The 27,154-nt window shown below is 37.3% G+C and overlaps 7 protein-coding genes and 1 non-coding gene across 12 annotated transcripts in view; 4 read left to right on the forward strand and 4 right to left on the reverse strand.

The window, feature by feature from the left end:
* Nucleotides 1-1,715: 1,715 nt before the first annotated feature.
* On the reverse strand, nt 1,716-6,038 carry LOC111453871 (ankyrin repeat-containing protein ITN1-like). 5 transcript variants are annotated; one of them, XM_023095157.1, is made up of 5 exons: nt 5,676-6,038; nt 5,243-5,380; nt 4,853-5,135; nt 3,886-4,295; nt 1,716-3,019 (listed from the first exon to the last, which is right to left on the reverse strand). In XM_023095157.1, exons 2-5 carry the CDS (start codon nt 5,324-5,326, stop codon nt 2,195-2,197), a joined length of 1,602 nt encoding a protein of 533 aa, XP_022950925.1. In that variant the 5' UTR covers nt 5,327-5,380; nt 5,676-6,038; the 3' UTR covers nt 1,716-2,194. The 5 variants fall into 5 exon arrangements, with proteins under 5 accessions (XP_022950925.1, XP_022950923.1, XP_022950921.1 ...); XM_023095155.1 differs by having other exon boundaries at nt 4,853-5,180; XM_023095153.1 differs by having other exon boundaries at nt 4,853-5,380; nt 5,676-5,864; nt 5,976-6,007.
* A 652-nt stretch (nt 6,039-6,690) lies between these two features.
* On the forward strand, nt 6,691-10,567 carry LOC111453514 (probable pectate lyase 4). The gene is made up of 5 exons (XM_023094634.1): nt 6,691-6,957; nt 8,471-8,822; nt 8,890-9,100; nt 9,185-9,253; nt 10,210-10,567. The coding sequence occupies exons 1-5, from the start codon at nt 6,831-6,833 to the stop codon at nt 10,444-10,446; spliced, it is 996 nt and encodes a 331-aa protein (XP_022950402.1). The 5' UTR covers nt 6,691-6,830; the 3' UTR covers nt 10,447-10,567.
* A 140-nt stretch (nt 10,568-10,707) lies between these two features.
* TRNAV-AAC lies at nt 10,708-10,781 on the forward strand. Its single transcript has one exon. It is a non-coding gene; the product is annotated as a tRNA-Val (tRNA).
* A 905-nt stretch (nt 10,782-11,686) lies between these two features.
* LOC111453393 (protein SODIUM POTASSIUM ROOT DEFECTIVE 3-like) lies at nt 11,687-13,646 on the forward strand. The gene is made up of 4 exons (XM_023094478.1): nt 11,687-12,093; nt 12,246-12,474; nt 13,162-13,237; nt 13,361-13,646. The coding sequence occupies exons 1-4, from the start codon at nt 11,759-11,761 to the stop codon at nt 13,531-13,533; spliced, it is 813 nt and encodes a 270-aa protein (XP_022950246.1). The 5' UTR covers nt 11,687-11,758; the 3' UTR covers nt 13,534-13,646.
* Nucleotides 13,647-15,936: 2,290 nt separating this feature from the next.
* Nucleotides 15,937-17,298, reverse strand: LOC111453392 (protein SLOW GREEN 1, chloroplastic-like). Its single transcript, XM_023094477.1, has one exon. It carries the CDS (start codon nt 17,246-17,248, stop codon nt 16,181-16,183), a length of 1,068 nt encoding a protein of 355 aa, XP_022950245.1. The 5' UTR covers nt 17,249-17,298; the 3' UTR covers nt 15,937-16,180.
* Nucleotides 17,299-18,750: 1,452 nt separating this feature from the next.
* LOC111453395 lies at nt 18,751-19,673 on the reverse strand. Its single transcript, XM_023094479.1, has 3 exons — nt 19,525-19,673; nt 19,310-19,415; nt 18,751-19,225 (listed from the first exon to the last, which is right to left on the reverse strand). The coding sequence occupies exons 1-3, from the start codon at nt 19,525-19,527 to the stop codon at nt 19,074-19,076; spliced, it is 261 nt and encodes an 86-aa protein (XP_022950247.1). The 5' UTR covers nt 19,528-19,673; the 3' UTR covers nt 18,751-19,073.
* Nucleotides 19,674-23,074: 3,401 nt separating this feature from the next.
* LOC111452968 (pentatricopeptide repeat-containing protein At5g42450, mitochondrial-like) lies at nt 23,075-24,911 on the reverse strand. The gene has a single exon (XM_023093868.1). It carries the CDS (start codon nt 24,688-24,690, stop codon nt 23,143-23,145), a length of 1,548 nt encoding a protein of 515 aa, XP_022949636.1. The 5' UTR covers nt 24,691-24,911; the 3' UTR covers nt 23,075-23,142.
* A 624-nt stretch (nt 24,912-25,535) lies between these two features.
* The window catches only part of LOC111453781 (diaminopimelate epimerase, chloroplastic-like), a 3,769-nt gene continuing 2,150 nt past the window's right edge, over nt 25,536-27,154 (forward strand). Inside the window, exons 1-4 of the mRNA XM_023095008.1 lie at nt 25,536-25,901; nt 26,229-26,396; nt 26,483-26,553; nt 26,833-26,890. Of these exons, the coding sequence (XP_022950776.1) occupies nt 25,605-25,901; nt 26,229-26,396; nt 26,483-26,553; nt 26,833-26,890 (594 nt within the window). The 5' untranslated portion in view covers nt 25,536-25,604. The remainder of the gene's footprint in view (nt 25,902-26,228; nt 26,397-26,482; nt 26,554-26,832; nt 26,891-27,154) is intronic.

Genomic DNA, 27,154 nt, shown 5'->3' on the forward strand with positions numbered 1-27,154 from the left:
AAGGGATGTGTGTTGTGAATAATGGTATTGTTGGGAGCAGCCAAGGCAGAAGAACATGTGGAGAGTGTCAGATAATATAAGGTTCAAAGCATCTCAACATTATTTCCTTTGAATCCAATGTTCCTAGAAATAAAATAACAAACGGTCGTTAACTCAACTCGTACAGATATTAGACTCTTTGGATTCGTGTTTCAAAATAGGTCAAAGTCGAAGACTACTTATCGGTGCTAAGAGCTTGCCTCGAAGACATATGTTACTAGCTATGTTCATGACATATGTTACTAACTATGTTCATGACATATGTTGCCTCGAAGACGTGTTATGAGCTACGTTCATGACTGTAAAGACGTTATCGTTACTGTAAAATTCCACGTTGGTAGAAACCTTTTTCTACAGATGTATTTTAAAATCGTGAGACTGAAGGCAATACGTAATAGGCTAAAATAGACCATTGCTGCTAGCGATGAACTTGGACGGTTACAATTGGTATCAGAGTTAAACACCAAACGGTGTGCTAGTGAAAACACTAGGCTCACATCGGTCAGAGAGGAGAATGAAGCATTTCTTATAAAGGTGTGGAAACCTCTGCCTAATAGACACATTTTAAAAGCATGAGACTAATGGCGATATATAACAGGTAACAACAAACTATATCTACTAGTGGTGGGCCGAGTTTGGGCTGTTATAGTGGTATCAAAGCCAAACCTCGGACGATGTCTTCAAGGGGGTTGATTGTGAGATCCTACATCGATGGAGACCTCTTGCTAATAGACACGTTTTAAAATCGTGAGGCTGACGGCAATACATAACGAGCCAAAATAGACAATATCTACTAGCAGAAAGTTTGAGTGGTTACCGTCACAAGTATTCCGACTTTCTCAGTAGAACAAAAGCATTCACGTGTGTTTACTCGTTTCCCAAGCCTATTCCATCCACAGAGATGAGCCCCAAGAAGCTGTCCCACACACTTTTTGAAGGTTAATTTTTACAGGTTCATTCATCCTTGAAAAAAGTGTAAAAAGTTTTCGGAGTCATGTGTTTATAAGCTCTTTAAAAAATTCAGCTTTTTGCTAACCACATCTATTCCTTTCCATCAGGTCGGAGGCTCATGTTTTCGTCTCTTTATCCAAGACGTGTTGTTTATGGCCGCATGTCGAGATCCACATCTATTCCTTTTCATGAGGTCGGAGGCTCTATGTTTTCGTCTCTTTGTCTAAGACGTGTTGTTTATGGCCGCATGTCGAGATCCTGGTCATACTTGTCCGAGACATGTTATTCATGGCCGCATGCCCATTCTAAACCCTTTATACATGCTTTCACCTTAGATAGGTTTTTACCATTTTATATTGTGTCAATATAGAAGTATATGACCGTTTACCAAAATCATGTCACACACGCAAGAGCTAAAATGACTCAAAATGTACTCAAGACTCAAGCATATGCCGATGTTGCTTGCTCGCGAAGCTTGAATTTCTCACGACTAACTTGTTCGTTGGATTAGAACGAGTGTTACACAATCGCTATCTCATTGCTCCAAAAGCACGATTTGTGGCATTGAACATGCAAGATCTTGGGGTCGAGTCCCTAGCCGGGTACGCTATGTGTTGCGTGGCCAACCTCATAAATAGTAAGAGTAATATCTCACATTTAAAATTTAGAAAAAAAGATAGAAACGAAAAGGCTTTGAAGACATTTAGACATTAGTATTGTCAAAATTGAATCTTCAGCCTTCACTGACAACTAACTAGCTTCTTCATGAAAAGTAAGAACAAAAGAAAGGTACAAAATTTCACTTTACAAGCAAGCAATCCTCTTCACTAATTTTTTTTTTTTTTTTCTTTTTTGCTTTTTTACATTTTCTTTTAGTCATGAACAACAGATACTCTATGAATTAATTACATTAGAAGAAAGGTATGCATAAACTATTATGGATGATATTTCGAGCTGGCTTGGACGATTCAATACGCCATCCAAGAAATCTTAACCCAAAGGCCCTTAGGATCATCAGATATGTTTCATCATCTGTTCAAGAAACGACTGCATCAAAGAGGAATGATGGTCTGAAAATGGGAACCTGGAGTAGTAGTACTATTACACATCCTCTGGCACAGCACAAGTACCCCCTAGCTGCTGAACTGCAATGGGGCAGGGGATTTTTCGGGATAACCGTGTTCGAAACGTCGGGAGGATCATATCAAATGGCATAGATTGGGTTTACTTCTGAATCAGACTCTGAATGACGCCATGAATTGGTTCCACTCCTCATAATCTTCATCTTTTTTCTCACCCTTCTGATGCGTTTGGACTTGATCACGTAGTATGTCATGGCACCTAGAATGCCAGCCATTGTTACACCACCAATGATGGAAATAAGAACAGCTGCCCATCTGTTACGCCGACCAACCACAATAAAAGATGAAGAAATAAATGCTATTGTAGTGCAGACGGATGCCAACCACATTAACTTATTGATCACTTCCACGACTCGTCTCTCTGATTTCGTCTCTCCTCTCACGACTGTTATTTGAACCACAACGACTGCCAAGGATGTGAACAAGGCAATGGCATTGAATATGAAGAACACTTTGAATGATGGACTGCCAACCATCACAGCCATTCCAGTAATATCGTCGCCACCCGGAACCGTGAAAATTGCTGCGAATGCAACTGTTGCAAAGAGCACAGCAACGACTGTGATCGAGTTGGTTGCGTTGTTTATTCCAGCTCTATGGAGCTTCCGGAGTTCCTTTGCAATCCCATTCATGTTTCGGTTCGTCTTGCGAGCTTGTTCAAGCTGATTATGGACATCCTTTTTTATCTCTGTCACTGTTTGTCTTAGCTCATCTCGTGGTTTGTTGAGATCAGTTGCGCATAATGCCCCACAACGTGCGAAGCATTCTTTTATCTCTGAGGTTTCTTCAGATAGCGGAAGTCCTTCGGCTATGTCATAGGCTGTTTTAAGGTCTCTAGTCAATGCATTCACATTCGTGTCCCGAACGAGTACTAATTCATTGACAATCTGCAAGGGATTATAAATATTCATGAGAGCTAGCTCATAATAAGTTTGCAATAATATTATTGGTCAAAGATCATTCGACATCCAAAATGGTTCTGCTAAAAAAATTTAGAATGATTCTTCCACGCTCACAAAAAATCAGCTAGTGAATAAAACATACCATCAGTGTTCTTAGAAACAGAAAGTTATGCTCATACAAGTTCAAATAAGAACCTAGCAGAAAAGACCTCTAGAAATCCCTCATCCAATCATGTTTACAGATTCTGGACCAGGCTAAGCCCTGGAAAATTTGGTGAACAGAAATATTGTGTGTTAGGAGGCTCTACCTAAGGCAGTTTTCTTTATCCTGAACTATATGTAAAGCTGTTATCCTTGTGCCACCATGGGGTTACAAGTATCCATGCACGCTTAGGCTTGACCGGGACATTCGACATGCGGCCATAAACAAGTATCCATGTACGCTTAGGCTGTTATCCTTGTGCCAGCCTTGGGGTTACAAGCAAATTCTGTCAAAAGCAGTTGCTAATAGTTTGTACTTGTGTCAAGCACGGTTAGGATAACAAGGCAAACTCGATACATGACTTCAGCTGCCTGATAATTGGTTAAATAGACTAAGTTACTTCAAACTACCTGATATGACTAAGTTACTATTGAGTTCCTGCTGACCTGAGTTGAACTTGGTCTCTGACATGATCATTCATATATATATATATATACACTTTCTTATGTCCAACCATGTGCTCAAACTCAATTGAAAAACTAAAAACCAAAACAAGAAAGTCAAACAATATCCAACTCATAAGCATGGATGGTCAAATATGAAAAACATATGACTGTACGTAATTACTTTTTGTAATACCAATGGATACCTCTGCCCTCCTTTTCCTGGTTGCAACATGTAATGCAGTATTGCCGAACCTGTCAGGAAGCATGACAAGGGCTGGATCTGCATTAAGAAGCAGCTTCACCACTTCACAGCTGGTTCCTTTTACAGCCATATGCAATGCTGTTTGCCCTTTCTTGTCATTCCTCCTAGCCAGTTGTGGATCTTTGCGAAGCAAAGCTTTCACAATTTCAACATGCCCTTGTCGAGCAGCTAAATGTAATGCATTCTTCCCGTTGGACCTCGGTATCTCGAGCGAGCTAGAATCTGTTGAAAGCAACACATTGACTACTCCGATATGGCCTCTTGTAGCAGCAGAAATAATAGGAGTTGCATTTGATTGGCCAACTGTTTTACTCAGTCGTGGATCGTGGTTTAACAATACCTGGACGATGGCTGCAAAAGATACTTTCTGAGTTTAACTGAAACTACATCATGCGGATGTTCATGAAGGTACGACACCGAATCTTGGTAGAAAAACGTCAACCTATCTTATTAAAAACTATAACAGAATCATCCAAATCATGCTTGCTTGCTCAAAATTTATTGGGGTCCCTAGTTTCTTAAAAGAGTTCTTATTTCTACTGAAATTAGTCAATTATAGACTAAGCAGCACCCAACTGAAAATGTGGCACGATTTAAGGTAAGTAGGATCCATATTTCTTGATTGAATGCCTACACTATCCTTCAGTCCATTTATTGAAAAAGCAGCAGAACATGAGCTTCAACACAAGAATGAAGCAATAGATTAGTGGATCCACAACAAAAATTGGTCGATCAGGACTGTTGGAATGGTACGAGTTCGTGGATTACTACTTTCCCAATAAGATTATGCCATGAAAACTCAATTCAACAATAAATACACGCAGCAAAACCTGTCATGAAGGACAAACTTGGAGTAACAAAAATGACAGAAACAAAAGAAAGAAGCTTATATTGGAGCAGTAAGATACCTTCATGACCTTGACTAGCAGCAATATGAAAAGGATCAAAACCAGACCTATTCTTCATAGTCATGCCCTCCTCTGTGGAATACTGCAACAGCTCCTTCACAATATCTAAATGCCCCTTCTCGGCAGCAGTAAACAACGGCGTCTCTCCCAACTCATTCACCTCATTCACAATAGCAGACCTTATCTCTGCAACCTCTGCATCAAAATCTGCTCCACTCAGAGTTCCAACCATCTGAGCATCAATTTCACCCAAAATCTGTCTCACAGCAGTCAAATCACCCCTCTGCACCGCCAAATGCAGCTCAGTGTCATTGTGTCTGCCTGTCACCTGCTTCACATACTTCTTCTTATCGAACCTCTTCCCAGAATTGGATAAAACCAGAGACTTACTGGAGTTCGATACGAGCAACGTCTTCCCTGAACTGGACAGCACCAAACTCGGTGTCGTCGGAGAAGGCGGAGGCTGCAGCTCATACAGACAGCTGGTGCTGGACGAAAGCCGCAGCCCTGCCTCCAGGTCCCTCACGCCTAGTACCAAAAACAAAACCAAAAGAAGATTCAATCAAAGTCATTCATATATCCTAAATAATAACAAATGAATATATTGTTGTGCCCTAAAATCCGCAATGAGCAATGCGGTAACCGTAGCATCAAAATGAATGCAATTTCTTGCTATTCATCAATACCATTAAACCATAAAGCAATTAAGAAAAAGGAAAAAGAACGAAATTAAACGCCAATCTCAATCATTCTTCCAACCAATGCTGATATCGATAATGCAAGAAACAGCAAAACAATCGCAAAAGCCACATAGCTCTAGTACCTTGACGTTCGAATTTCTCAGGCATCTCGTCGATGAATCGACGTATAACAATCATTTCAGCACCAAAAAAGTTTAAAAAAAGAAAAAAAGAGAGAGAAAAAATGAGTAAGAACAAATGGAATTGATTATAAACAAAGAATACCTGTTTTGATTCCAAACCCCATGGGTGAAATTCAAGGAAAGCCAACCCTACAAAATCACCATTGTTAGAAGAATTTTATTTAGATTTCTATGAAGAAGGAAAAGAGATTTCATGGACATTCAAAACGAGAGGGAAGATCGGGGGAACGAAGGCTTCACCGATGAGGGTAGAGAGAGAGAAGAGAGAGAAATTGGGCGCGAGGTTTCGGCTCTTGAAATAGACGACGAAGGCGAGCTCATAAAAAAAAAAAAATGAAACTGGTGGGGCCCACATTCAAATTCGCCACGTCAGATTTTTCTTTTCTTTTTCTTTTCTTTTCTTTTCTTTTTCTTTGTCCGTTCCTTGTGGGTTGAATTTTCCCGCGGGAATATAAACAAAACTATTTTCCAACTGTCACATCATCTTTAAAACTCAATTTCGATTTGTTTTTTTTTCTATTAATAATATTATTAAGTTTATTTAAATTAAATTTATTATCATTTTTTTAATTGCTCCATATTATACTTTTCAAATTGCATTGAACTACACAAAATTGGGTTAATTTATAATATTTATGTTCTTCAAGGGTTTGACTGTAAAAATCAATAAATATTTAAGGACTTCACTGCAAAATGCCCTAAATTTAGGGGAGAAATTGACCAAATTTCATGGGTCAAAAAGTGGCACTTCATGGTTTAGTATTTGACAACTCTTTGTCAACTCATCATAGCTCGTTACAGCTCGATTAGTTTAAACATTATAATTTTTTTTTTCTTTCTAAAAGTTATAATATAGAATTAAAAAAATTATAAAATTAAATTGAACCACTACTTGAAAATAGATAAAATAAAAATAAAATAAATATTATCGGAACTACTTGAAAATATTATCCGATCCGATCCCTTTAAAAGCTCCAAAGCCCATGATCACCGCTAGCATCTCAACCATGGCGTAAATGCCTCTCGACCCACCAACGCTCATTCTCTCCCCAATAAATATAACCCATTTCTCGGAACTCTGCCTCGACGGTCAAGATGGAATCCTTGCCTTATGCCCACGTTGATTCGAGCCTTCGAGCCCTCGCCGGTCAGGCCGAGGGCTTTGGCCGTTCTGCCATTGGTGGTCTTTATGGCTCTGTTTATTGTGTCACTAATTTAGCAGGTCGTATTTTCTTTATCCCATTTTTTATGTATTTGGTTTGATTGTTTGATCCGATTAGTTGTTGAGACTTTCTTACATTAGGCACATGAATGATCTCTAAGTTCTCTGTTGGTTGGCTTTATTTTTGGTTATTTTCCCTTTTTTGTATGCTTTGTTAGGCGAGTGGGGGGAAGAACTGAAGTTCTTTTTGAGAAATTTAGCAATCATAAGGGCTAGGGAGTTGGATTTTGGATTCTGCATTCTCTACCTATGCCTTGTTGGGATGTATTCACGAGTTTGACAATTGCTTCCGAATTTCATATCGTGAGATCCGACTTCGATTGGAGAGGGGAATGAAACATTCCTTTTTAGGGTATGGAAATCTCTCCCTAAAGGATGTGTTTTTAAAACCTTGAGGGGAAGCTCGGAAGGGAAAGTTCAAAGAGAACAATATCTACTAGGGGTGGGCTTGAATTGTTACAAATGGTATCAAAGCTATCAACCAGGGGGTGTGACAGCAAGGACATTGAGCCCCAAAGGGGGAGGATCGTGAGATCCCACATTGATTGGAGAGGGGAACGAAACATTCCTTACAAGGGTATGGAAACCTATCTGTGATATCCCACATCGGTTGGAGAAGGGAACAAAGCATTGTTTATAAGGATGTGGAAATCTCTCTCTAGCTGACACGTTTGAAAAACCTTGAGTAGAAACCCAAAAGAGAAAACCCAGAGAGGACGAAACATTTTTTATAATGGTGTGGAAACTTCTCTCTAACAGACGCGTTTGAAAAACCTTAAGGGAAAACCCAGAAGTGAAAACCCAAAGATGACAACATCTACTAGCGGTAGGTTTGGGTTGTTACAGATGGTATCAAAGTCAGACACCGGGCGGTGAGCCAACGAGGACGCTGGGCCCCAAAGGGTGTGAATTGTGAGATCCCTCATCGGTTGGAGAGAGGAACGAAACATGTTTTATAAAGGTGTGGAATAGCATACACGTTTTAAAAACCTTGAGTGGAAACCCAGAAGAGAAAACCCAAAGGGGACGAAGCATTCTTTATAATGGTGTGGAAACTTCGCTCTAGCATACGCGTTTTAAAAACCTTGAGGGAAAACCCAGAAGAGAAAATCCAAAGATCGACAATACTTACTAACAGTGGGTTTGGGTTGTTATAGATGGTATCAAAGTCAGACACCGGGCAGTGAGCCAGTGAGGACGCTGGGCCCCAAAGGATGTGAATTGTGAGATCCCACATTGGTTGGAGAGAGAAACGAAACATTCTTTATAAAGGTGTGCAAACCTCTCCCTAGCATACATGTTTTAAAAAGAAACCCGGAAGGGAAAATCCAAAGAGGACAATATCTGCTAGTAGTGGGTTTGGGCTGTTACACTCTCTCTAGCGAACGCGTTGGGTATCTGCTAGTGGTGGGCTTGAGTTATTACACATATACACCGTATACAATACTTCTATTTGGTTCTACCTTGCAGTTCTCTAAGAAATCTTTACATCTGTACTTTCTCATTGTTGTAGATGATGGTCCGGGATCGCTTAGGTTCGGGTGTCGTATGAAAGAGCCCCTTTGGATTATCTTTGAAGTTTCAGGCACAATTCACTTGTCGACATTTCTTAGCGTGTCATCTTATAAAACTGTAGATGGTCGTGGACAAAGGATAAAATTTACAGGAAAGGGATTGAGGCTGAAGGAATGTGAGCATGTAATCATTTGCAATTTGGAGTTTGAAGGTGGTAGAGGTCATGATGTTGATGGAGTTCAAATCAAACCCAATTCAAAGCACATATGGATAGACCGTTGCAGCCTCCGAGACTATGATGATGGGTTGATTGATATCACCAGAGGAAGCACAGATATCACTATTTCTAGGTGATAGCAAGCTTCATGTAAGAGCTTTCTTGGTGCCTTAACAATCTAACATTGTGTTTATCTATAGGTGTCACTTCTCACAGCATGACAAGACGATGCTCATTGGAGCCGATCCATCGCACGTCGGTGATCGATGCATTCGTGTCACTATTCACCACTGTTTTTTCGATGGTACTCGGCAACGGCATCCTCGTGTTAGATTTGCTCAAGTGCATCTATACAATAATTACACCAGAAACTGGGGGATCTATGCTGTCTGTGCTAGTGTAGAATCACAGGTCTTGTTGATTTCACTTACATTTTAGTTTGAACTTCTCCAAAGATCACTGTGATTTGAGTTTGTTGCTTGCATTTTGAATCAGATATACTCTCAGTGCAACATATACGAAGCAGGAGAGAAAAAGGTGGCATTTAGATATCTAACTGAAAAGGTAAATTTGTTCTTGTTCATTCTCTATGATTTGAGTTGAAACGTAGATGATGTCTTTAATCTAATCAATATGTGATAAGATTGGGAAACTTAGAAGGCAATCTTAAACAATAGATAGGGCGTCTGTGAGATCCCACATCGGTTGGAGAGGAGAACGAAACATTCTTTATAAGCGTATGGAAGTCTCTCCCTTATAGACGTGTTTTAAAAACTTTGAGGGGAAACCCGAAAGTGAAAGCCCAAAGAGGATAATACTTGTTAGCGGTGGACTTGGGCTGTTACAAATGGTATTCGAGCCAGGTTCCGAGCGGTGTGCTAGCAAGGACGTTGAGCCCTGAAGGGGGTGGACATTGGGCGGTGTGCCAGTGAGGACGCTGGACCCCGAAGGTGGTAGATGTTTGTAACAACCCAAGCCTACCGCTAACCGATGTTGTCCTCTTTGGGCTTTTTCTTTCGGGTGTCCCCTTAATGTTTAACACATTTCATAGGGAGAGGTTTCTACATCTTTATAAAGAATGTTTCGTTCCCCTCTCCAACTGATATGGGATCTTACAATTCACCTCATTTGAGGTCCAGTATCGTCTCTCTCTCTCTCTACTTGTTTGTCCGTCCATACATCTTTCTCATTGTCTCTTTGAGATCCCACATTAGTTGAAGAGGAGAACGAAGCATTCCTTATAAAAGTGTAGAAATCTCACCCTAACACTAACAGACTCGTTTTAAAACCATGGGCCTGACGATGAGATGTAACAAGTCAAAACAGACAATATTTACTAGAGATAGGCTTGAACTATTACAGGCTTTGTTCATGTTTTCATTGTGCACATTCACGACACACGTGTCCTGCATGTCTGCCAATGATCGGTTCATCCTTAAAAAGGACACATTCAAAAACAAAATGCCAAAAACGGTACTAAACTGGAACCATGGTTGATTTATGTCTGTTATTATGTTCAGGCAGCAGACAAGGAAGAGCCCTCAAGTGGGTGCATACGGTCCGACGGAGACTTGTTTGTAAATGACACACAAAGCGGGCTGTCGGCGCCAACCGCCGGACCCAGCTCGTTTCATCCCTCACAACATTACACTGCCTGGACAGTGGAACCTCCAACGGATGCTCTGAAACAGATCCTCCAACTTTGTACTGGATGCCAAAACATCCCAAGCCCCACTGATCTGCCTCTTCTACCTTAGAAAATTATACAAATTATTCCGATTGTAATTTTGGTCCCTCTACTTTTATCTATTTTCATTTTCAAATTGTAACTAGCATGGTTCGAGTTTGGTAGTCTATATTAGTCGAGTTATTAAGTCATACGAACGTCCTAATCTACAAATCTAAGCATGTTAATAAATCAATAATTTAATAGAATTTATTTTTGTATGGAAGGAATTTAATTCAGGAAAATAAAAAATAGAATATATATAAGTAATGCTGTCAATCTCTTCCAACATGGTGTCGTGGTGTAGTTGGTTATCACGTCAGTCTAACACACTGAAGGTCTCCGGTTCGAGTCCGGGCGACGCCAATCTTTTATTTTTTTTAAATGTTCTATTAAATACACTATTTATGAAAATTTAAAACTACGGCTATAGTTTTATTATTTATAGTACTTACTGGTGAAAGACTTTTGGTCTTATATTAAATTACTGTCGTTTGGCTGTTTGAGGAGCATTAAATATGTGGGCTGTCATTTAAAACTACATGTCGTTCACAAGTTACCTAATAAAATGTCGTGACCAAATTTCCATAATGAATTTTTACCTCATTTATTATTATTTAAAAAATAATAATTGGTTGTTTGGAATATTTTATTTTTATTTTCATTATATTCATAACCGTTGAGGACTGACCGAGTCCAAAATTAAATTTGTGGAACAGAGTCTGTCCCCACCGTTTTTAAATGTTCACATTTTATTACCATAAATTCTTTACCTTACTCCCACCTGCCTCTCTCTCTCTTAATTTTTTACTCAAAATTGCAAAAAATAAATTATATATATATATGTTAAATTACAAATTTGGTAGAAATTTAAATTTTAGTCCATTAATTTTTTAAAATTTATTAATATTATTTAAGCATTTAAAGTAATATTTAGAGCTTTCTTATTTTTTTAAATATATATATCGGGAATGGGAAAGGTAGGCACGGAAAATTTTGCAAATAAAAACAAATATTAATATTAATTTATTTAAAAATATAAAAATAAGATTAATTGTTTAAACCTGCAGTCTGCAGACTCGTGATGCAAACTGCTTCCACTTCTTTATTAAATTATACACTATTTTTTTTTTAAATAATATTAAGAAATTTGAATATAAATATATAATTTTTTTTTATTAATTTAGAGTTATAAAATTTACCTCTCCCTTTTTACCACAACTGTAAAATCTCGGTTTCTCTCTCTTAATACGTTAAAAAAACAGCTTATTTCTTGTCTCTCTGAACCACAAACATATTCGGTTTCACGGTTTTGAGTTATCCAAAAATCTCATCATCACATCATGAAAACCATCAACCTCTTGTGCGCCTCCCAAGCCTCCACCGCCGTCTCTCTTCCCACGGCGGAGCAACCCTCATCTACCCCCGCCGTCGGCAGAGCCATCGACCGCCACAACCCCATCATCGCCGACGGCAGAAGATCAGTCACCACTTCCAGAACTTTCCCTAACCCTCCATGCTCTTCCCAATACTCCCCCATCAATCCTCTCCCTTACCACCAACTCCACCCCGCCGCCGCCGCCGCCGACCAGATCCGCTCCGGCGGCTCTGCAACTCACAAGGGTCTGAAGAAGAAGAAGAAGAAGGGTTCCTCTATTATTTCAACTGACTTTGTCAGGTTGGTCTTCGATCCTGTCGATTCCCTTTTAATTAATTTTTGGAATTTATATTTAATTTATTTTGTTTTTTAAAATTATAATTAATATGGAAAATTTAATTCTGAATAATTGAAATATATCATGATTTTTATTTTTTAATTTTATGAGTTAGGTGGAGTTGTGCGAAGCCTAGTGATTTGGCTACGCCACCTGGCTCGATGCGATACCTTTTGAACGACAAGTCGGTTCCTGATGGGTCGACGGATCGGCTTTCCACATCCATCCTTTCAAGCCAAACTAACAACAAGCCTGATTCTGGAACTGAAAATCGGGACGAATCTAAACCAACGGCTGAGATTTTGTTGGAGGACGACTGCAAATCATCTCCACCGTTCAATCACGTTAGTAATTTTCACCCCCATCTTTTTATATATATATATATATTCAATTTATGTTTAGTTTTAAAAATATTAAATAAATATATAAATTTTTATGATTTTTGTAATTTTAGGACACGGATTTTAAAGGTCATTGATTTTTGTATTTTTTTTTTTTTAAATTGTCGCGGTGACATAGTGATCTTAACACGTTCATGATCGGTCTTAAGGAAAATTTAAACCTCAAATATATATTTTTTTGTCTGATTTTTGTGCTTTCGTTGGATCTTAGGCGAGGTTTGTTTTCGCCAACTGAACATCACTTGTGCGGAATCCAAGTTTGTTTCGATCACACACGTTGCCTGCATATGATGTTTAATCCACTTCGACCCAATCGACTTGCCTCTACACTAGACCAAGTCATTCTGCTTGATCTTGCCTCTACTCACGGCTAAAGTCTCTTAATGCAATGTCACATTCAATATCATTTTGGTTCTCGAATCTTAACGTCATCTCAAGTCACGGGGTGTCATCGGCCATCACAATTTACTCAATCATATTATCGAAAACGGGCCCTATATATAATCATGAATGACAACTTTTGTAATTAAAAAAAAAAGGAATTCAATGATTTTGGAATCTAATTGTTTAAAGAACAAAAAAAAGAATCTTTTTATTTATGTTTTAATTAATGTGATCTCTGATTCTCAGGTTGTGGTTTTGAGGGTATCATTGCATTGCAGAGGCTGTGAAGGGAAACTAAGGAAACATCTTTCCAAAATGGAAGGTAAGCAATTAAAAAATATTAATTTTTTTTTAAAAAATTAAAATTTGATCCCTAAAATTTAGATTTTTGGGACGTTTTCGTGTAAATTTGTCACTTTTAACCCTTATTCGTTTAAAAATGTAGGGGTGAACTCGTTCAACATAGATTTTGCAGCAAAAAAGGTGACGATAATGGGAAATATAACACCCGAGGGTGTGTTGGAAAGTGTATCGAAGGTAAAAAATGCTCAGTTTTGGCCATTTGCTGATCCGATTTCAAAACCTGATCCGAATCCTCAACAAAATGTAGCCGTCTGATCATTATTTTATTGTTGGTTATTTTGTTTTAAATTTTAAGTTTTTAAGTTTATTGTTTAATAATGTAATTGGTAGAAATGCTATGATCATCATTTGAAAATATTATTAATTGATAGCTTAGTTTTGTTCAAAAGCTTAGTTTAGAAATTTATTAATTGAGAAATTAAAAAGAAAACAACCTATTTTCGTATATAATCTATTAAAAATAATTGATAAATATATTATTTTTCAAAAAAAAATAATACAAATTTTGTTCTTAATCTAAATCGGGTTCAAAAAATTCGATTAACCCGACGTTAAATTGTTGATTGATAAATTAATTGAACTAATCGGAATTTAAATTTATTGTTAATTTAAAAAAATATATTTAATTTTGTAATAATTTTTTTGATTTTAAAATTAAATGACAGCAGGAGTCACGTGATGCGATACAGGCCGTTGAGATGTGGAATAGTTCACTTCTTGGGGCCCACCTTCCTTATCCGTCAAGCTTGTTTGGACCATTCCCCATATCATTGCCCTCCCGAATGGGCATTTACTTCCAAAATAAAATGTATTTTTGTATCTCCTAAGAATAATAATACCTTAATTTCAAACTCACATACTCAAGAATAATAATTATATATAAAAGATTTAAAAAAAAAACGTTCATCTTTTAAGTTGTAGGATAGGGATAATTGTAGGATAGGGATAAAAGCGCTTTGATGAAGATGATGGACCATGTAAACATTTTCATTGTTGGATGATGAGTGTCCCACATTGGTTAATTTAGGTAATGATCATGGGTTTATAATCAAAGAATATTCTCACCATTCGTACGAGGCCTTTTGGGGAAGTCCAAAGCAAAGCTATGAGAGCTTATGCTCAAAGTGGACAATATCATACCATTGTGGAAGGTCGTGTTCATCTAACATGGTATCGATCCTAACAACTGGTATCAGAGTCATGCCCTAAACTTAGTCGTGCCAATAGATTGGTAAATCCTCAAATGTCGAACAAAGAACTTCAAAAGAAAATGAGTCGAGTCGAGTCTCCTCGAAGGCATAGTTAAAAAATGACTAAGACACCAAAAGAAGAAAAAGAGTCGAGCCTCGATTAAGGGGAGGCGTGCTTTGTTCGAGGAGAGGTGTTGGATCATCAATATCATACTATTGTGGAGAGTCGTGTTCATCTAACATGGTATTATGATCCGATCCTAATAAGAGAGGAATCTGGAAGAACTATAATTTTATGATCCTAATCTCACTTGGGTATTGAACCATGAACTTATGAGAGGAATCTGAGTATTAAAACATCAAAATAAAAAATAAAGGACAAAGTAAGCAGATTACTGAGAGGGCACACCTGTATAAACCAACCACAATGGCAGAAATACGTGAGAACTTTAAAGCATCAATCAACCAAATGGATCTCACACAGATTAAGGAACAGATTCTTTTATGATCCTGGAAGAAATACGTAGGCCCCTTTGAGAAATTTATAGGTCACTCCAGCCCTTCCGGCATGGTACTTGATCATCATATTGTCTTCAATGGCCTGTAATTATAGAGTTGGGGGTAGCATATGCATAATCTAGACCAAGCACACTCAAAACCTCAATTCAAAGAACCAAGAATCGCAAGATATTTACTGTCTAAAGTGGAATGTCACCACAATTTGAGTTCATAATCTTCAGATATTCGAATTTACAGCTCTCTATGACATAACCATTGTACCAAGTCATGATTGATTAGAAAAAGGATATAGGAATCTATCTGAAAGTTTACATATTTTAGGAAGGATGCCATAAAAGAATGGTCTTTGTGGTGTCGAGCACTGTCCCGAACTCGATGAACTGGCTTCATGTGTCCTAATTCGAATATGAAGAGACCTCGAAGAACCCAAGGGCTTGGAGAACTCCCCCAAACATCCCAAGGGCCATCCTGGATGCAAATGCCATGAAAATTTGAGAATCCATACCCTAAAAGACATATTATACTACAACTTGTCCTTTTAACCCCATTGACATACCAATCCCCTTAATTTGAACCCACAAGATCTCATCAAGGATTTTCAGATAAACCTTTCCACCGAAGAAATTTGAATTCAAGAGCTTGGAGAACCCCCAAACATCTCAAGGACCGTCCACAAGGGGAAGGGAAATGGGTGGATGCCATCAAAATTTAAGACATCTTGAATTACAACTTTTTCCTTGAACTACTAAACTAGTTCAAATTCTCCTAACAGACACGTTTTAAAAACCTTGAGGGGAAGCCCAAAAGGGAAAGCCAGGAGGACAATATTTGCTAGCGGTGGACTTGGGCGGTTACAAACATCCACACCCCCGAACCAAACATGATTCTATTCTTATTGTCAAATATTGCTTCAATAATCATCATGTTTGTAGAAAAATACTTGACTGAATAAGTGAAAGAAACTCAGTTTCTCGTAGATTTTCAGGAATGCCAAACATAAGTATAATCAGTATTCTCCACACGAGACTCGATTGAAAGATTCAGACAATCATACAACTTCAGACAAAATTTAGATATCTAACACCACCCTAATGAATACCAAACCACTAAAAACTAACAAAAATGAATCCATTGAGAACAGAAGTGAAGAGTGAAGAGATTACTCATACAGAAGCAGCAGATAAGCACCCATCTCAGCTCTTCAAACCAGCTTTCTCCTTCTCTAATTTCTGAGCAAAAAGCTTTGTTGCAAACATGTTTTCATCAAAGTACTCTTTGTAAGGATGGTTCTTTGGAACAAGTCTCCTAAATTTCTCAAACTGTTTCTCAGCCTCCTTATTCTTCCTTAAAAGAGTATATATGATCCCCTGACAGAGATATGGCCTAAAATCCTTTGGCTCCTCCCTCACAAGTTCATCATAAGCTTTCAATGCATCAAAATAGCTCCCCTTCATTACCTTAATTTGCGCAAGCAAGAGCTTGAAATCCCGGATAACTGACTTGTCATTTTGCTTCTTGCATTTCTCCACTGCCTCTTCGATCCTTTTAGTAACGTCCTTCAATGAATTATCGTTCAATTGCTCTGATACCATCACAAGGCCATGGTAGGCCTCAACACGAAATGGGTCTTCCCTTAAAATCTCTTCAAATTCATTTCTAGCCAATTCGAGCTGCCCCGCATAGCTACGGACATTGGCTCTTAGCAAAGGCAACTCACGGTCATTGGGCTCAAGTTCGATTAAACGGCTTAGGGTTTCAATTGCTTCGGGAAGTTTACCTAATTTTACATTCTCCTCAACGAGGGATCGAAGGGTTTCAGCACCACTCGAATCATCTGTTGGTTTCTCTTCTACAACGCTCTCATTTTCCTCATGCGCCGTCGATTCATCAGTAGACTCCGTCGTCTCCGACGCCACCGGGACAGCAACAGCAACAACGCGTCGATGGTCAAAGCGAAGGAAGTAGAATGCTGCAGCAGCGGCAACAGAAATGCAAGCGGTTTTAAGAAACCCCGACAACAGGCCGCCATTCCTGGTCTCGGAAATGGAAGATTTGGCGTTTCGAGAGGGTTCGTCGGAGGTCGATTGAGAGGATGAGGCTTTAACAGACAACGACCTGAAAGACGAACGGAGACGAGTCGGCGGCGTATGCGCGAAGGAGAGAGAAGATATGGGTTTAGGGAACGACGGAAGGCGGTGGCTGAAGGAAAGAAGTTGTTGAGAAGGATGATGACGGTGGTGAACTGTAGGAAGAGACTCCATGGCTGTTACCTCTGTCTGCTCTGTAGCGATTTTCAGGTCTTCTCTGACCCGGAGGTTTTAGAAGGTTTAGCTCTCTGCCAAAAGGCCCAAATCTCAACCCTTCAACTCTATTTGGGCTTTGAGCCCATTCCAAAATTCCCTAAATTAGTTTTTTAAATATATAAATAATTAGTTTATTAATCTATTTATAAAAAATAATAAATAAAAAACATTAAATCTCAATAATATTTTTCACCACTGTAAAATAAATAAATTGTTAAATACTAAAATTTGGTACTCTACTAATCAATTATTACTTTAATTTAATTAAATGCCATCACGATAATAATGATGCCATTAAAATAAAAAAGTTACCCCATATTAATCTTAAAAGTTAAAATGGGGGTAAAATGTGAAAGGTAACTTGGAGAGCAAATCAACGACTTTCACGTTTAACACTTTTTTCGTTCATCGACGATTGCAGCAAAGAATTTTGAACAAAAGACGAAATAATAATAATCATGACGATGACGTTAATCTAAACAGTGAGATTCCTAAAAAAACGTCCTAAAAAAAAAAAGTTAAAATACGAAAATGCTTAGAACAATGAAAAAATATCGATAAATATTTAAAAATATTTAATAGATTCTTGGATTTTTAATTTTATGTCTGATTTAAAAAATGTTAAATATGTCCTTAAGTTTTTAATTTTATGTTTAATATATTCTTGAAATATTTAGCTTAATAACACGTTGGGCTCGAGACCCAGTTCAGCTCCTTGCTCCAAATAGCCCGTGATCGTCTTTTAACGCGTAGTTGTATCAGTGAACTAGGAAAGAAACCTCTTATCGTCCTTCTGACTAAATATATGATCAGTTTTGAAGAAAATAGCTCAATTTAGTCCATTTCCATATAATTTTTTAGATGGAACCTTTATACTCATTGTATGAAAAGATAAAATTCACAAAAATGAGGAAAAGCAGTTGTAATTATTGTACTACAAAGTTTATAAATGGTACCGATTTTGCCACAAAAAGCCTTCCAACCTTCTTTGTGGTATCAAACCCACGTGTTCTTCATGTTCATGTCTAGTCCCCTATAATATATCTAAATTATACGATCTTTTAATCTCGTCAAAGAATGAAATATATTTACAATACTCATTCAGGTCCCAATAAAATTAGAAGTTTTTTAAAAAAGGGAATAAAGTTAAATTTTTTTAAAAGAAAAGGAAAGGAAGAAGGAACGAGGCGGCGGCGGTGGCGGTGGCGACCGTTGACGGTAGCCTATACCAAGTGGGTTTATTATTGGTTAACATTTTATTCCTAGCCAACAAATGCCTCGTCATTATCCGAGCTGGAATTTAGGCCACGTGGCAAAATAAAAACATTTTTGACGTTCCACTTACCATTACATTTGGCATCAAGCACGTGCCTTTTTCTTTAGATAAAAAGAAAAATACAGGTGGCAATTACCGATTGGCTCGGACTGTCTTAATTTCACTTGAAGGAAAACAAAGAAAATAAAAATAAAACTAAAAAAGGAAATTTCATTTAAATTACTACACCTACGACAAGGTCCAATCAGCAAACGATAGCAATACATTAAAAAAAGAAAATTGCAACATGCTGCCACGTGTAGCCACGTTTCCCCACGTGTCAGCAAGGTATCCTAAAATATCTTCACTCCCCTCAAATTATCCCATCGACGACCCTTACCCAACGCCGCTGTTCCATTCACCTACGATCCTTAAAAACGGCGTCGTACAAAGGCATGTTCTTGTTTTATCTTATTTCATATTTTTTAATTAATTTCCATCCACCATCACCACCGCTTGTCTACCCATCTACCTACCCGACGTCGTATTCCCCGAATCCAGCAAGTTGAAATCCGACGTGTCGGACGAATTCCCATCAGCAGCCCTCGTCGTAACGTCACGTCGTTTCTTCTTATACGCTTCGAAGAACTCCTTGTTCTCCTTCTCCAGTTCATTCCACACTGCACACATTTTACAAAATTAAAAAAATAAATAAATAAAAAAAGGAGTCGAAGTCCGTGCACATCACGTGAGAGAAAACGAACCGGTGGAAGTGATGACCGGTTTGATATTGGCATGTTTGGAGAGAGCTTCCATGCACTCTTCTTTGTTCATGTTGAAAATTATACACTGTTCGATCAGGTGATGCACCTACACCACAATAATCATACGCCCGCACATCATCCGTCCGTTCATCACATAAATCAACGAAATTTAAAGAGATATATAAAATAAAATAAAAGAAAAAGAAAAGAAATACCATGTGGATGTATGAAGCAGAGGGGTCGTCTTCCGTGGGGGATATGATTCTGTTTGGAGAGAGAGAAAATGGGAGAAAGTGAATGGGAAAATCCGAGAGAAAATTTTGTGGGTGGGAAAGTGGAAAGGGGGCTTGTATTTAAATATATATATATATATATATAATATTAATAATAATTATCAAGTGGTGGATTTGATGGGGAAAAAAATATTATTTAATCGAATTAAAAAAATAAAAAAGGAAAAGGAGGGACAACGTTATTGGGAGTGGGGCCCACTGCCCACGTGGGAGGAAGGCTAGGATTGGTTGAGAGAGGATTAGAAGAGATTGTTACAAACCAAAATCTTCAATAGCGTTTGTCGCTTACGTGGCTACAGTATTCAACCTCCACGTGACACATGGGCCCCCCTGGTCCTGATTGGGCCTCACACGAAGGATGATTGACTTGGCCGTCGATTTGCCTTGCCGTTCAGACTGCCACCTCTGCCTACTGTCCGACGACGATCATCCTCCGTTCTTTCCACGTCGGATCACATATCCCTATATATATATATATATTTTTTAAATGTATAATTTATTAGAAAAATATAAATGTCACCAAAAAAATAATTACAAGGTTAACCTAATTATTGGTGACATTCTCAAACCTTCATTTGATTATTATTTCTTTTTTTAAAATTTTAAATAATGGTATTAAAAAAAAACTAAAAATTCTAAGAAATAAATCAAATGTACTCCTTATATAATAATTAAACTAAAAGTATATTATTGTAACTTTTTTAAAAAATTAAATTTAAATATTTAGAAATATAAAAAAATCGAGGAAAATAACAAATAAAAAAGTAGAAAGTGAATTGAAGGACCTAAATTAAATGGATAACATTAATATCATATATTCCCCACCCACGAAATTATTTATTTTTATTAAAAAAATAAAATAGTCATTATTTAAAATATAAAAAAAACAAATAATCCAAAAATTCAATAGGAAAATGACATTTGATAATTTAGGGTAGAAGCCAGCACAGTCCTCGGATTTAATTGTCATTTTCCATCCATATTATTATTATTTTATTTTTTTTTCATTTTCAAATAATACGTACGGTTCCATTTCTCCCAATTTTGTAATTTCATATATACTAATTTAAAATAATATAATCTCTTTTTATTTATTCATTTTCTTTTTTTTTTTTTTTTTTGACGAAAATAACTGTTTAAAATTTACCAATTATTATTATTTTTAAATGATATTATAAATCATGACAAATTTAATATTTTTTGTGTTTTTAAATAATATATTATTATTACTATTATTATTAATACACGTGCATGCACATTGTTTGTATGCTTCAAAGCTGAAATTTAAATATTTTTTTATTAAATTTCTATTTTTGAATTTGCTACAATATTACTTTTTGGTTGAATTGGTATTTATTTATTTATTTATTTATTATTATGAATTATTGACTTTTGGAATAATAATTAGAAATTTGTATTGTTACGAAATTTTAATGTTAATAAATGATTATAAAAATACATATGAATCAAATTATTAATCAAATTAACTATATTTTAATTTGATTATTACGTTTTTACCCTTTTTTTTCATTTTCTTCCAAAACTAACTCACCATTTTAACCAAAAAAAAAAACCTAATAATCTTAAATTTTAAATTCACACCTTCAACAAAAACTTTGTGCATTTAGTATTGTTTTTTTTTTTCAATTCCCATCAATTTCTTTCCAAACACGGGCGCGGAAAAGACAAGACGGTTAAGCTAAAGAAAAGGAAATACCGTCCAGCAACTGCGGTTAACAGTGATGAGAAAGAGCCAACAATCTGAATAAATATTTCACTTAAATGTCAGTTTTTCAAGATCTCGAAGAACCATTGAATTAATGAATCTCCCTGAAAAACTACCCTTAATCAAACCATTCCCTTTGCATCAGGTAAATTATAATTCAATTCACACCATTTTTTAAATTGTTTTTTTATTCGAAAGTATATTACAAGGTAACCTAATTTTATTCGTAAAATTTAATTATGTTTTTTAAATTCACGTGCTCTCACCCTAGCAGATATTGTCGAGCTTTCCATATCCTTGGAATGTTTTGTTTCTTTTTCCGACCAATATGAGATCTGACAATCCACCCATTTAAAGGTCTAATGTCTTAGTTGACACACCACCCTCTGTCTAACTCTGATACTATTTGTAACTGCTCAAGCCCACCATTAGCAAATATTGTCCATTTCACTTATGAGTTTCCCTTGAAAATTTTATAACGTGTCTGGTAGGGAGAGATTTCCATATACTTATAAAGAAAATTTGGATCCACCCTCCAACTTCGTGTGCGGTGACAGGTACATTGAATAATTAATGAAACACAGTGTTTATGAATTGGAGTTATTCCAAAAATGGGCAAGCAATTCCAAACTCAATCACATGCCTTCCTATTATCAACTTAGAATCTTTCCAAAGATCTTCAAATTCTCAATGCTAATTAAAATATATTGAGATTAATTTATGAGGTTGGGTGAAAATTAAATATGCGTTTGTTGTGGACCAAAATGCAAAAAACAAAAAGTAAAGGGGCTAGATAAAAATTTAGAGAAAATTTGAGGGTAGGACGTGAAAAGTGAGAAATATTCCAAACTCATTAGCCACCGAGAGATGAAAGCTATGGGATAGGGGTTGAAAATGGTTTATTTGACATATCATGGTTCAATAATTGTCGGGTTAGATCGTTTGCCTCGACTAGAGGTAATTTTATACTATATTACTTCAACTATACGTTTTACTACAGTTTCACTTACCGTAAATCTGTTATTCTATCATGTGAATGATTGCAAATCATGTTTTTTTATGGTATGGATTAATCGCCGTTGGAGGAATTTATTTTGGGATGTCGAAACGTCAATTTTCTCGATGAGTAATATTTGGTTTCTTGTTGGGTTGTAACTTCCCACATGGCACCTCGTGATTAGCCATGTAGCTGGTGCAAATATTACTTGGTGTCTCAAGTTAGTTTATGGTTGCTGATGTAATCACTCTGCTAGCAAATATTGTTAACTTTAGGTTTTCTCTCAAAGTTCTTGAAACTTGTTAGGTAGGGAAAGGTTTTATACCCTTCTAAAGAATGTTTCGTTCTTCTTTCCAACCGATGTAAAATCTCACAATCCACCTCTTCGAGGCCCAACGTCCTTGGCACTCGTTCCCTTCTCTAATCGATGTGGGACCCACAATCCACCCTCCTTTGGAACCCAGCGTCCTTGTTGGCATATTGCCTCTTATCCACCCCCTTCGGGACTCAACCTCCTCACTAATACATTGCCCGTTGTCTGGCTCTGATACCATTTGTACGACTCAATCCACCGTTAGCAAATATTGTCCTATTTAAACTTTCTCTTTCGGGATTCCTCTCAAGATTTTTAAAACACATCTATTACGGAGAGGTTTCTAGACCCTTACAAATAATGTTTCGTTCTCCTCCCAACCAATATGGGATGTCACCGTTGTCGTTGTCGTTGTCGTCTAAATACAGAGAATTATTGAGCAAATTGTTTTTATCCTTTCAAGTTGCAATAACTCTTGTCAACCTCTTACCAATCATATCCAATTTATGAATCTGAAAGAAAGTTGAAATCTTCACTCTCTTTCAAGTGTTCAACAAAAAATTTCAAGGTAGAACAAATTTCATCCTTTTGGTGGTGATTTTTGTCACCAGTTACAAAGACATGAACTTTGCTTCTAATTTCAATCCAACTGCAACCCGGAATTCTCTTCATCCCCTTCTCCTTCATTTCCCTTCTTAATATCGACACGCTATGCCATTTCCCGGCTGCTGAATGCGCGTTCGACATCATTACATACGACGAGACATCACTTGGATCCAAGGCCAGGATTCTTTGAGCTGCAAGCTCCCCAAGTTCCATATTCGAGTGAATTTGGCAGCCCCCAAGCAATGCTTTCCAAAACCCAATCCCTGGATCGAAGGGTAGGTCGTGTATAAACTCCTCTGCTCGTCTAAACTGACCTGAACGTGAGAGCAAATCAACCATACAAGCATAATGCTCGGGTTTTAACAAGCTGGGGTTCTCGAGTTTCGCCTGATTGAAATATGAATAACCTTCATCAACTAGGCCAGCATGATTACAAGCCCATAACAAGCTAAGAAGTGTCACTCCATTGGGTTTGCAGCCTGAAAAACTCATCCTCTGGTAGAAATCTATGGCTTCCTTTCCCCTACCATTTTGAGCATAACCACAAAGGACAGCGTTCCATGAAACTGTATTTCTTTTGTCAAGCAATTTATTGAAAACCAACAAACTATCTTCCATACTTCCACATTTTGCATAAAAACTAATAAGCGAATTGCTCACGAACACGTCGAGATCGCCCAAGAACTTGATAGCACAAGCATGAAAACTCCTCCCTATTCCAATGGAAGCTATATTAGCAGCAGCACATAAAGCACAAGGAAAAGTAGATTGAGTGGGCAAAAACCCTTCTGTGAGCATATCAATGAAGAGATGTACAGCATCTTCATTGTGTCCCTTTTGGCTAAACCCGCCAATCATAGCATTCCAGGACACGATGTTTCGCTCGGGCATTTCATCGAACACCCGGAGCGCATCTTGAATCTTCTCTGTTTTCAAGTACCCAGAAATCAAACTAGTGTAAGAAACCACATTAGGCATCTTGATATCATCAAAAGCCCTTTGAGCTTCCTCAATGACACTCAACTTGACATACAAATCCAAAGCCGCACTACCAACAAACACATTAGAGTGAAGGCCTATTTTTATGGCACAAGCATGAAGTTGCTTGCCAATATCAATGTCTCCGAGTGCCGTTGCAGAGTGAATCACAGTGCCAAAAGTGAACTCGTTGGGCCTTAAATTTAACACAAACATTGCAGAAAATAGACACAATGCCTCTTCGTGCTGATGCTGCCTTGCGCAGCGCCCAATCATAGAGGTTGCAGAAACCACGTTTAATTGAGGCATTTTGTCGAACAGTTGGCGGGCATCCAATTCACTGCGAGGAAATGGGGCTTTCTTGGATTGTACAGCCGGAGTAACGACGGCGCCATAGGCATCCGCTTTGAGTTTGATCAATTGCCTACAAGATGATGAAACGTAAGATCTTCTCCATATGGATATCATATGGTTGAGTTCTGAACTTGGAAGATTGGAGATCGGACGGACGAGCTCGAATCGCTATTGTTTAGCGGCAAGCACAACAGAGCTACTGTAAATCATTGAGCTTAGATCATCGTCAGCTTAAGAATTCAGAAGATTTGAAGGATTCTGTACTCCATTAATGGCAGTTTTTGATACAATTTTCAAATGGAAGAAGGACCCAATTGCTTCAAAAGCTTATCTTCATGTCATTTAACTTGAATATTTCTAAAAATAGATTTAATTGAGATTTAAAACACTAAACTTAAAATGAAATTTAAATAAAATTATCCAAATATCTTTTTATATTTCTAATTAATTTAAAATGCATTAACTAAAAAAATATGCTACTAAAATGAAATTTAAGGAAGAAAATAATATATATATTTTTTATCCTTTCAAAATTTAATAATTACTAGTTTTCTTTTTATTTTTTAATTTTAAAATATTGTATTTTTACCCTTAATTTATTGGTTTAATTTCAATTTAGTCTATGGACTATAATATTTAATTATTTAAAATAGTTAAATTAATTATGATCAAATTAATTTTTTTGTCACTAATAAAAATAATTGAAGGATCCATTTTTTATTACTATTTTAAATTAATTAATTAATTAATTAAAAGTTAATAATAAAAAATAGAGTGCAAGTATAAAATCTATAATTTTAAGGACTAGATAAAAATTAAATTAAAAAAAATTAATATTTGAAATATAAGGGCCGAAGGAAAGATAAGCCCAAACCACGTGTTCTGAAATATGGGCTTGGCCGTTTTATGGCCCATGGCCAGATCAGCAACGACGACTTCTTTCCCCCGTCGTATATGCTCCGACTTCTCTGTTGCGCTGCTTCTGATCACCGAAGAGGGAAGTCTCTACTCCGACACCACAGGCAGCCATGGCCATAGCCGCCACCATTTCTCTTCCATTTTCTTCTCCATCTCGACGCTCTCTCGCCTCAATTTTTTCTCTCCGATCGTCTGTTTCTTCTACACTTCAACTGGATTCCTTTTCGAAGTATTCGGCGCGGAGAAGAAGCCCTAGGCTCTCCGTATCCGCGTCTTCCGCGTCTTCCGCGTCTTCCGCTGGCCTTGAAGTTACAGAGAAAGCGCTTTCTTCTTCTTTTCTTGACCGGAGAGAGAGTGGCCTCCTTCACTTTGTTAAATACCATGGTCTCGGCAATGACTTCATCCTGGTAATGACTTTTTGAGTGTACTGCCTGATATGATTTTGTTTTGTTTTGGTTTTCTTTAAATTGATTGTAAATGTTTGTTCTATCTATGGCTTATCTGTTGGAGATTTGGATTTGAAATGGTGGAAGTCTGAAATCGGAACTTTGTAACTTAACTTTGCTACTCCAGTGATGTTAATCATGGAGAATCACATGGATTTTAATAAGAAACTAATTGGAAACTTTTTCTCGGCCAGTCTTCTCTTCATGCAGGATAGTTTTATTCATTCTCAGCTAATCAGTCTGCATTTTGGTATTAGTCTGATATTAATTGCAAGTGAGCTTGAATAGGTCGATAATAGGGACTCATCAGAGCCTAGGATCACCCCGGAGCAAGCTGCGAAGTTATGTGATCGAAACTTTGGGATCGGTGCTGATGGAGTTATCTTTGCTCTGCCGGGCGTTAATGGTACTGATTATACCATGAGGATATTCAATTCCGACGGGAGTGAACCGGAGGTAATTAATTGTTTTCTTCAGAAATAATTTCCTTTTCTCTATCGATTACGTCTGAGTCTGAATTTTTGTGCGCTTGTATCTTATAGATGTGTGGTAATGGAGTACGATGCTTTGCCAGATTTATTGCGGAGCTTGAGAATTTACAGGGAAGGCATAGGTATATCTTCTGCTGTTTTACCATTGTTTTATCTTTCCAGGCCTGCATACCGTTCCAACGTAGTATAGCCCTTTCAAAACACTACTTAAATTGACTTTTCGACATTAATATTTCAAAGACGAATGTTTGCTATATATTCCTGGTCCTGAGCGAAGAAATCTGTTTCCTTGTGTTGTTGACCTATAAAACTAACTAAATTGTTATAGCTTAGATCTTTTATTTCATGTTCATTTATGTATTAATTTCTGAGTGAACAGTTTTCTATTCATAATCTTGCAGTTTCACTATTCATACTGGTGCTGGTCTCATTGTTCCACAACTTCAGGATAATGGACTGGTATATCTCGACAGATTTTCTAATCTACAGTCAACTGCTGTTAAAATTTTTAGAGTTCTTGGGAGGAATTTTGGGTGTTTTTTTAGGTTTAATGCTTCGCTTTGGGCATCTGTTCACTGTGCTTCTTTATACTTTCTTTCACTTTTCTCCATGAAAATGTAGTAGCCTTAATAGGCACATCTTTACCATTTCTTTCATTGGAAAATGCAATCTGTGTCTTTTCAATTTGGTTCCTTTTTTTTGGGGGGGGGGGGGGGGGGGGGG

Source organism: Cucurbita moschata, unplaced genomic scaffold (assembly GCF_002738365.1).
Source record: "Cucurbita moschata cultivar Rifu unplaced genomic scaffold, Cmos_1.0 Cmo_Scf00015, whole genome shotgun sequence".
Lineage (NCBI taxonomy): Eukaryota > Viridiplantae > Streptophyta > Magnoliopsida > Cucurbitales > Cucurbitaceae > Cucurbita > Cucurbita moschata.